This window comes from Cinclus cinclus, chromosome 13 (assembly GCF_963662255.1).
Source record: "Cinclus cinclus chromosome 13, bCinCin1.1, whole genome shotgun sequence".
In the NCBI taxonomy this organism is placed as follows: Eukaryota; Metazoa; Chordata; class Aves; order Passeriformes; family Cinclidae; genus Cinclus; species Cinclus cinclus.
Genome location: NC_085058.1, coordinates 1,847,672 through 1,858,803, shown reverse-complemented (window position 1 = coordinate 1,858,803; position 11,132 = coordinate 1,847,672). Strand labels below are relative to the sequence as shown.

At 40.5% G+C, this 11,132-nt stretch overlaps 1 protein-coding gene across 1 annotated transcript; it reads right to left on the bottom strand.

Annotated features, from left to right (window-relative positions):
- Window positions 1-284: 284 nt before the first annotated feature.
- Window positions 285-10,764, bottom strand: RCN2 (reticulocalbin 2). Its single transcript, XM_062501412.1, has 7 exons — window positions 10,663-10,764; window positions 10,450-10,555; window positions 7,537-7,733; window positions 5,006-5,119; window positions 4,186-4,282; window positions 2,352-2,494; window positions 285-1,081 (listed from the first exon to the last, which is right to left on the bottom strand). Exons 1-7 carry the CDS (start codon window positions 10,762-10,764, stop codon window positions 929-931), a joined length of 912 nt encoding a protein of 303 aa, XP_062357396.1. The 3' UTR covers window positions 285-928.
- Window positions 10,765-11,132: the final 368 nt, after the last annotated feature.

The following is an 11,132-nucleotide window of genomic DNA, read 5'->3' as shown; positions in this document are numbered from 1 at the left end:
AGAGGTTATTACTACAAATATTATTTATGCAATGCCTTGATGCTTTAGCCTTCCATACACCACAAATCAAAAAATAAACACAATTGCTTTTTCAAACTTGTCCAGAAAATGCTAAATGCACACCTTGCTCTTTCTGAATCTTCTTTAGCAGCCAGATAAGATGACACATCTCTGGTTGATAAAATCAAGAATGCTGCCACTGGACATTATGCACATTGCTCACATCTCCAGGAGCTGCTATGGGTGACCCAGGATGAGAAATAAATGTACAAAACACAGAAAGATACAACATTTGAAGTTTTAATCCAACAAATGAAGAGGGTGTTGACACAGTAAAGTACAACTGCATTGCTAATGCTCTACAACTGTACATTAAAATAATTGTTGTCTATAGATGTAAAAATAGCAAGTTTTATGACAAAGTAAAACACAGTATAGAAACCATTCAAAATCAAATAGAAACCTCTTAAACAACTGAGGCATTTAAGTAAGGATTTTTCCAAAGGTAATAAACAAAACACAGCTAATACTGTCTAAATACCCCCCACCTTCCCCACACTCTAGTCTAATTTAATTGATTATAAAAATAGTAGTCTCAGTTACTATATTTTGCATTCTTTCAGAACCATCTAGATTCTCCATTTTCTTCAAGTACAGTAGAATAACTCTTCACAATACAGTACTATCCTGAAGTAATTTATTTCCCAACACTACAGAATTTTGATAGCAAGTATTTCAGATTAATTCTGAAGACTCAAAGAGGCCCAGGAAGTTTGCAGGAGGGCAATTAAATTTTGAATGCAAATTATTTACACAAACATTAATGTACTGTAATTACAGCATAAAACTTGCAATTCAGCTGATGAGTGCTTTTAACAAAAGCTCCAAATGAAAGAAAGGGAAGAAAAAAGATTACAAAATAAATAATCTAAAGTTCTTCATGGTAGAAACGTTCATCATGAAGCTGCCTACCATAATCTGTTGCTTCACTGTTAAGAAACAAATCCTGGTTCTTAAGAATTTCTGCTTCAGAAAGTTTTTTATCATCATTCAAATCCATCTCTTCAATGAGGTGCAGAGCCTGTAAAAGAAGCAGACCACCACATGCACCAAGTTAAAACAATTCTGATTTTTCCTTATTTATCTATTATAAAAAAGAGGGAAGTTTAGCAGTAAAATGAAGAACCAATATTTTACCTTTAGCTCATTCACCAGTATTTCATAGCTCAAAGCTAACAGGCTGTGCAGCAGCTCTGCTGCACCTCTTATTTCTGAGAAACAGGAGTCATGCTATTACATGGGCTTTGTTTTCATTTGCTGAACATCTCCAAATACCGTGATTTAGAGAATCCTTCTGTTCCTACTTTTCCTGATTGGTTTGTCTCAATGTAACTAAGCCAAAAATAATGGGGACTAACCTCAGCCAAGGGGATTTAAAAAGCACTCTGCATGGCAAAAGTTGAAAGATTAATATGACAAACATCTTGGCTAACACATGTAAATTCCTGAAAATGGAAGAGATAGTAATTTTTCTGGTTTTATGTTATGTAGCTACTATTAGGGTTTCTCAAGTCATTTTGAAATGCTGAAATGGAAGTGTGTTGCTTTGAATTCACACAGCAGTTTATGACTGAAATCAGTGCTACCTTCTCTTTAGGACAGGTGGTTTTGCCAAGCCTTTATATTACTCAAAGGAAAACCTAGCACATTAGAGAAACAAATAAAATCTTTAGAAGGAAGGCAGAAGTTCTCTCTGCCGCAGTCAGGGACTGGAAACTGCCACAAAAAATAAGCTAAAATGAGAATCCACTTAAAAGCTATTATGCTGTTCTACCCCTGATTAAACCATTTTAATTAGCAGCATCAAAGTTTTCTTTACGCCATCTCGAATCACAGAGTACTTCCATTTTCTTGTACTTAAAACAAGTTTTTAGTTCTACAAATTATGATGATTTATCCAGTTAGAAGAATTACAATCAATTTCTTATTTCAAAATTACGCAGCTACATTTGGTAGTGCAGCTCATTAGATTTACTTACAACTAAAAACTTACTTATTAAAATTCTGTACCCTTGAGTCAAAGCAGATAAGCTATTTAAACATGTACAAAAGCACTTTGTTAATTTACAAACATTTACACAATTAATAGTAACTTCACATTTGCCTAATGCAAAGAACCTGCATTCTTTGTCAAAGTGAAAAAAAGTTAAAAATATATGCAAAATATATGCTACTGATATTCTTTTTCAATAACTAAGACACAATAAATCTGAATGCTTGTCTCATTTTGCTGCGATCCTTCAAAATTCTCCTGCAGTAATTAAAACCTAACCAGTAGTCAAACCACGAACCTCCTCTTGTGCAATGCCCTGATTGTTGGGTACTATCCAAGACAGCAGCTCTTGGGGGTTGAGTTTTCCATCATGATCCTTGTCATAGTCATTCACAAACCGGTCCTTCTCAACCAGGATCCATTCTGGATCTTCCCTTGCAGCTAGTAAGTAAGACACAATTGTCAAGTTTAAAGCCAGTCTCCACTTCAAAGCAGAGGTTTTCATCTTTCCTCCAAGGCAAATTCACTTATTCTCATAAAACATAACCTAAAAATGATGTCACTAAACAAAAATGAACCTTTATGGGCAGAGGAAAGTAGGGAAAGCAATTTCATTTACTGTCAGTATTTATTTGCACACCTGTTTGATACTTACCCGATGTACAGGTACTGCATCCTGCAGCCTACAGCTATCTTAGACTTGTCCTTAACTCTTCAAGGAATTGAGATGTAATTAATCAAAATTATAAAAACTGCAGACAAGCATGAACTGGCTTTCTAACCCTCATGAAAGTCAGAGGTAGTAGATGTCACAAGAAGGTAAGTAATAGTTTAAAAATAATTACAATTCTATTACTAAAGAAGAAAAACTGAAGTCTCTCCTTCCTTTCTAACATTTGGTTTTGCAAGGAGATTTTCCCTTTATGTCACAATTCAGCATACAGTGTTGCCCAAAGCCACGAGCTAATTATGAAATCGGAGCCCCCATGCAGCCTATTAGTCATGTTAAAGAGTGCTGCAGGAACACTGTCTGCAAGAGAGAAAAGCTGAAGTATTTTGTACAATCACAGCTGATTCTCAAGTCTTGCTAACAAGCTGTAATGACAAAGCTGTTATCTTCTCTATTACTGCAACAATTTCACTCCTTTCCAAAAACTTTTATAGACTGGCTTGGAAAGCTTTCTTTCATGTTGAAGCAGGAAAAAGATAAAGAACTCTGTAGTTGCATCAGAGATCTGTTGTTTTTACTGGCTCTGACAAACAAAGATGGTTATAAAACATGAAATTCCAGGTGGCTGATTAGAGGGAAGAAAAACATTATCCCTCTGGTTCTCCATATCCTCATGTGGCTTATACTATTCTCCCCAGCTAGGATGCCATTCAGAATTAGCACTCCTTTGGGCCAGGCAGACTTCTCACAAAACTGAAGTTACTGGGCTGTCTGGAATAGGAAAATTGATTTGCCCTAGCTTTTAGCAAATGAAATACAGTGTGTAAAATATTCATTTAGAAATATTGATAAGCACCAGGTAAGTATCCTTCTTGTTAAAGAAGGAACAGATCAAGTTAAAGGAAGGGCAAGACTGGAAAAACAAAACAAACCCAAGCAAACCAAAGAGTGAAGGCAGCAATCAGGCTTCTGATACCTGGAAGAGGGAAGTGACTCCTCACATTTGCCCTCCATCCCTCTCCCAACACACTCAGCTCAGCCCTTCCAAAGCAAGGCTGGCAGCTGCCTGCTCAGGCTGATCAAGGCCAGGGCAGTTTACCCCCACATTCCCACTAGCTGGATCTGCAGATGTGCTCAGCTGGTATATACAGCTGCACCTTGTTCCAGCTGCATCCTTTGTGGTCAGGAATTCACTTCAGTTGTTCAGAAAACAAGAAGCAACTTGCAAGGCAACTGTAGAATGGGCTACGCACAAACCACCACCAAATACACATGGGGTAGACTGAAATAAGGAGTCTACCATGCTCAGTTCTAGAAAACAGAATTATTCCAAGACAGAAAATCTTACTCAGAATCTGTAGGTGTAAGTGTGAAAAGCTGAAAATAAAGATGCATCCAATTCTCCCCATTCCAAAAGCTTTTGTTAGTTCCCTCTTTCATGCCCCTTCCCTTTTTTCCTTACTTGGGTCTCTTCTGTAATCACCAAGGAATTCTTCCAGGCTAACAAATCCATCACCATCTTTATCATGTTCTTCTAAAGCCTCCTGAATGACAAAGTCCTTTTGTATACATACAAAGAGGAAAATTAGCAACTCATGATCAAGAGAAACAGCACTGAATCATTTTAGAGCAATGACCTATTCCTTAAATGAAAGACTCACTCATTTCAAATCTCTTTTTGTGTTTCATGCAGACTAGTGCAGTAATTGCTTCCTGTGCAAGAAAACAGGTCTGTCCTTAAGAGTTTAGAATGTCAGATTTCACAAAAACCAAATCTGAAAGGTGTCCACAGAGCTGGAGTCCTTCAACACAATTCAAAACTGCAAAAGCAGCTGAGAAACATGAATATGTACAAAGCTCTACTGTCTCATTTCACTTTTCCTATGTGGTGGATTCACTTATTTGCATTTTCGCAACTTAATTTGATTGATAGGAGAACTGGTTGGTCTTTTGTCCAACAGAGCCAAAACTGAAAGCTAAAATCTCACTGATGGATTTGCAGCCTAACAGAGCTGAGTCCAGTCAGCTAAGTCAGTCCAGTCCCCAAAGCTGGGGATACTTATGCAATCCTAGTTCTTGAAACAGATTTCAAAGAAAAGCTTTGAACTCCTGCTCCAGCTCTTGCCCTCCAGCACTGGATGCACAAGACACTACCCGATTTTTAATTTGGGTTGTCCAAGCTATATCCATTACTGCTCCACTTGCTATGGTACTGGGGCTAAGGACACACATTGAAAACATCTACACACAAAGGCTGATGAAGACGCTCCCCTAAATCTTACCGTCATGTACTCCACTTCTTCAGGATGTTCAAATGCAATATATTCATCCACACTGAGAGCAGGAACATCATCTCTATTAGCTTTCTCAAAACGTTTTTTCTCCTTTAAATGAAGCTTAGAAAATAGATTTAGTTAGAGCCCTTACTGGAAAGGAAAAAACAACACAATAGTAGCTGTCTGTAAGCTCATTAGGATATTAACTGTTTCACATTACCTACTCATACTAATGTTAAATTTTCACTAAAAACAGCTCATTGAGAGCAATAAGAACAGTGCTTTTAATTGAGGCGGTTTTATTCTAAGAATTGCAAAATCCTGCTTTTTTCAATTCAAGGAGCCATTTAAAACACACTGAAGAGAGATAATGAAAAGACCAAGAATTCTCATCTTCATGTGTGCATCCTCTTCTAAAAGTCACCAATTCCCAAAATAACAAAGTGGAGTACAATGACTATAATTAATAGCAGCCATTGCAAATTCCAAAATTTATATTTTAAGGACACAACCTTCTGGATCTACATCTTATTTATGTCAAGGGCTGTCTGTATCTCAAAGAAGGTCTTGAAAAATCATGTAAGTAAAATGTCTTTTCTGAAGCCATTTTAAGGCCAGATTCCTTAACTACAGGACTGCTGTCCATTACACTTGATCATTTTAAACAGAAGTCACTCTTCTAACCTGTTTTAAGTATATACATTAGCATGCCTTTAAAAAATAAATAATATTTTATATAAGCAGGCAAGTTCTTATTTCTGATTGTCTTGCATGTCGTATTTCTGTCTTCCAGATGTGCAAAATTTCCCTTTTTTTTTTTTGTTTCATTTTGTACAATCTCTTTAGATAAAATACAGACCCACAGCATTGACAATGGACCTCTGCTCAAACTGCACATGGTATGAACTAAAAAAACCTGGGAATCCTATCCTTAGGTGTGCTTTGCTATCAGTGTGAGTGATCTGGGTATGGAAGCAGCCAGCAAATCAGAGATCATAAACACTTTACAAATAACCATTTGAAATTGTACTTCTGGCTTATATCTTACCTATTGGCAATTCTCTCAAAATCAGGCTAACCTGATGAACACAAAGCATAATACGTAACAAATGAAGTGTAAGATCTTAACTATCCCGCAACACAGTTAAATGTCCTCTGAGAGAAAAGCTGCCTTTAGCTGGGAGTTTAACTGGAAGGCAATCCAGAAGGATTACAGAAAGTACTATACTGAAATGTAAGCTTGAACCATTAAGGGAGAAAGTAAGTTTTCCAGTTTTTTTTTGGAAGTGATGAGCAAGGCCGCCACCTTCTGGTAAATTCCTGTCAATTCTGAACTGTATCTTCCGTCTTGATCAGAGCAGGACCACTAACTTGAAAACATAAGGAAAATGCTGAAGGTGGCTGACCTGTGCTGCTTGTACAATGCTGCTCATTTACAATCTACCTTGGAGAAGTCAGCAGGCAGGAAAACCCAGCAAGCAGTCAAGTCATAAAGTGAGCAAGCAGCTCTATCCCAGCTTATACATCTACAGCTCTCTATGTATCTGTGATGGCAGTGTCTCAAACATGGTATCAATATTTTGACTGGAAGTTCCTCTGGAAATCTTGTGATATTTAAAAGCTATGTAATTATTCAGTTATGTGACATTCCAAGCTTTACAGTTTGTTTCTTCACTGTGTAAAATCCTCTGTTCACTATACTAGCTTCACTTCTGCTAACATCCTATATTATCTACTACTACTTTACTAAAAGTAGACAAAGTAATCCTCACAGAAAACATAAACCTCTGGCCAGAAAACTCTACAAACACACTTATTCTCTTTCTTGGAAACATTTACATGTATTTATAAATATGGAACTTGAAAGAAAACAAGTTTTGCTATGTGGTGGTTCTTGGTGAACCTTTTCTACCTGCCCCTCTTGCCTCTTTCCCCGCTTAAGCATCTGCTTTCATAGATGTGACTCACACACAATTTCTGTGTTTAAACATCCATTTTTAGCTGTGGGAGTTGCATTTCTATTGCTTAAAACTGTTTGAATTGCTATTGCAATTTCTCAGTGGGTCTCTAATGGACAGGCAATATTGACAGCCTGAGTGCTTGAGCAGTAACCGAAAGAATGGCCAGAACAGCGCACCCAAGTGATTGAAGAGCTTCCTTCTGCTTGAGCCCCAGTGCTGCTGGCCCCTGCTGAGGGCAGGACCCTGCTGGGCTGCAGACCTCACCCAATGGATTGCAGCCTGGGTTTAAGGTAGTGGCTGGAGATCATGCTCTGCTGTAAGACTGTCAATAGACACATGCTCCACTCAGCCAGCAAAATACAGCCAGGACGTACCATTTCACTGTGTCTTTATTTCGTCAGCAGCAGCTTTAATACTCCACTTCTTTCCTTTAATTGCTCCCCTATCTCAGAGAGCACAAAGTGTTAACCATACACCAGCTGCTCTGCTTTCTCTACCCATCTTGTTCCAGCACAGTAAACAAATATTGCTGCCTTTGGCCAACAGCTCACAGGAACTGCTGCTGAAACATTTTACCTGGCGAAATGATTCTTCTTCTTGATCCTCCAGGACAGTATTCTCATCAAAATCAATTACACGATCATACATTTGCAAGTTATACTCCTTCCAAGACACCAATCCATCACCATCTTTGTCATAGTCACTGAAGTGCTGCTTAGCTTCTTGTGTAACATAATGCTTAAAAGACTGCTGTATCCAGGAGCTCAGCTCATCTGTGAAAAACATTAAAATATAATAAAAAAAATCAAAATCATCTGCTCCATAAAAATTGTGAAGATCCCACAAATTTATTCTGTCTGGAATATACTTTGCAATTCAGATGAAAGCATATAGGCAAGAGATTATTTAAAGCAAACCAGTCTGTTTGCTCCAAGCTGTGGCTTTTACCAAGGTAACTGAATGAGGGAACAGATCATAGCTACACACTTCAGGGGTTTGTTAATGGTTATGTGGTCTTGTCTTTCCCAATATGAAGGAAATCAACACTATAGCACCATTTCTTTTTTCACCAGAGCTTTATGAAACTGATGCTGAGTGTGGTTTAGATGGACAACTCTAAATGTAATCTGGTACCAACAAAAAAACATTGTTCCCATCACTCTGGGGCTTCTTTTGAAAAATCCACAAACTGAAATAAAACTTAATTTAGTATCATTGCCTTAATTACCCAAAATAAAATATTAATTGTTTATGTAAAGCTATTTTTCCTTTACTTGGGGCTGAAATCAAGTCTCACATAGTTTGGAAAGGTTTTTTAGCTACTTGTTTTTATAGAAATGTAGCTAAAAGAAATAAAACTTAATATACCAATGAATTGACAGAAATACATTAAAGTTACTTCATTTAGGGAAGATTGGGAGAACATATTCTCCCAGTATCTCTCAGTTATTTTCAGGTGCCTGGAAGGGAAAAACATCTTCCTCTGCATTGCAAAAATTATACATCCTAATCAACTCAACTGAAATCCTGCTCTGAAGAGGCATGATGACTAATAAAGAGTCCTATAGGAATCACTACTTTGACGCAGAAAAATCTTAGAGCGTTTTTTAAATACTAAAGTATCTTATCCTGTCCTTCTTGGCAGAGGCATCAATACAAATTTATTAAGTCTATTTAAATACCCATGAAAAGCAGCAAGGGATTTTTAATTTTTTTTTTTAAATTTTGAGTACTGAATTTATATTAGCAGCTAACAGATCTGTGAACTGATTGAACATGCAGAGGTTTGTGTGCCAGCACGCCTCGTGCACAAACCAGCACTGCCTTACAAGAAACTGCAACATGATTTCTTAAAGATGGGCACCATTAATGGTTTATTTCCCAGCATTTAAGGTGTGAGGAACAGCCCTGTGACCACATAATGTCCAGGGCCATGAATCAGAAATATTTAATACTCCAGCATTAGAAAGGCAGCATTAATATATTTCATCTTCTCTCACCGAAATCCTCCAAATGGAGGCTCCACTAATAAGGAAGATGTTCTCATGAGTTTTGCAATACACTGAGGAATAACTGAGCTAAAAAAGCTTAAGTACCATAAATTTCTTGGTGTAAAAACACATTCCACTGTGAGTTTTACCTTTGAGAAGTGAAAGGAAGGCAAGTTTTCTTTAGACTGAGACTCAGATACAACATATACACCATGAGAATGGAGTATAGGTGGAATTCCTATACTTTATATGGACTTTTTCCCTTAAAACCTTCTTGTTGTGAGCTGCCTGTGGTGTACGACAGGCATTAGCCATCCCTGAAGCTACACACTATGTCACCTCTACACAGTCCATGCAAGAACACTGAAAATTGGGGTGCAGTTGATTAAATTCAGTGTGAAAGGCATGAAGTGAAGGGCATTCAAGAGACAGTCAATCTTGTCTTTAAAACAGTATTTCGTCCTCTCACCTAGAAATCTTCCAGCATGTTTAGTATAATATTAATGTAATATTACTGTTCTGGCATTTGACCAGGGACTCTGTTTGCTTTGGGTGTGCACACATGAGAGACTTTGTCAAAATCACAGCAGAACAAAAAAAAAATATTCATAACGCGGTTTAAAATTAAATTAACATTATCATAATGATGTGCTGAAAGAAAGGGCCTGAGTTCCTAAGTCTGACTGACAAAAACCTGTTTGGGAAGAGCTATTTGACACTGTATTATGATTAAATATGTCACTTGGTGTCACCAGGTACTGAAGCACACCTATGTAGTAATATGGCTTTCTTTCCATCTTAAACTCGCTCTCTGATTTGCACATAACAGGATTACAACATGGAAACCCACTTGATTCCAAGTAGCTTCAGACATGCAAGGAGCAGGTACAAGTGCAAAGGAGGTACCTTCCACTTGATACTACTCTGACCTACACTAACTCTTGCTGGCCACACTCTTTTCATCACACAAAGGGTCAGGCTGGAAGCGACCACAGTGGGTCACCTGGTCCAACCTCCCTGCTGAAGCAGGGTCATCCCAGAGCACATGGCACAGGATCGTGTCCAGAAGGTTCTTGAGTACCTACAATGAGGGAGACTCCACAACCTGTCTGGGCAATCTGTGCCAATGCACAATCTCTGTACAGGAAAGAAGCTCTTCCTCATATTCAGGTGGAATTTCCCGAGCATGAGTTTCTGTTCATTGCCTCTTGTCCAAGCAGTTGGCATCACCGAGCAGAGCCCGGCTCCATCCTCCTGGGACCCCTCCTTTAGATACACACATCAGTGAGGTCCCCTCTCAGCGGTCTTCTCGAGTCAAACACAAACCTTAGGCACGGAGATAGCCTCTGTATGAGCCTGTCAGTGTTTCTAACTCACTGTGAGAGGGATCGTGATGTTTTTCACGGGGATTCTCCCCGGCACAAGAGCCACGGGCTGTGGCACGGGAAGAGCGCGTTTTCCTCCCGGAGCAGCCCGGCCCGCCCGGCCCCGCCGTTACCCTCGCTGAGCAGCCCGTCCGCATCCGCGTCGATCTTCTTCACGATGTTCCTCAGCCGCCGCTGCTGCTCCTCCGGACTGAGCCGCGCGTACTCCTCCGCCTCCTCCTGCGGCACAGCAATGCGCCCCGTCAGCGACGCGGCCCGGCCCCGGGAGCGCGTTCGCCCCGCGGCCCCGCCGGAGCGGCGGCCGGCCCCGCCCGCCCCCGGCCCACCTGCCCGCCGAGCAGCGCCTCCCGGTCGTACTCGGCGCGGTGCTGCCCGCTCGCCTCTCTCACCGCCAGCGCCAGGCCCAGCGCCAGCAGCAGCGGCCGCATCGCGCCGCCCGCCCAGAGAGACCCGCGCCGAGGGGCGGGGAGAGGGCCGGGGGCGGGCGCGGCGGAGGGTCGGGCCCGCGGGCGGAGGAGGATCGGGCCTCGGGCCCGCGGCGGCGATCGACCGGCGGTGCCACTTGGCGGGCAGCACTCGCGATTTGGGCGCGGGCACGGGCACGGGCCTTTCTCGCCCGGGCCTTTCTGGTCTACCAGCGGAAGGCACCAAATACCGTCAGGATATACTGACAATCCTCCAACTTATAAACATCAGTGAGGCCTGGCAGACTGAAGTGACTTACCACAGCCTGACTGAGTTCGAGGAACGTTTGACATGGTAGGAGTGAGTGACTGACTCTTCGAGATGCCTTGCA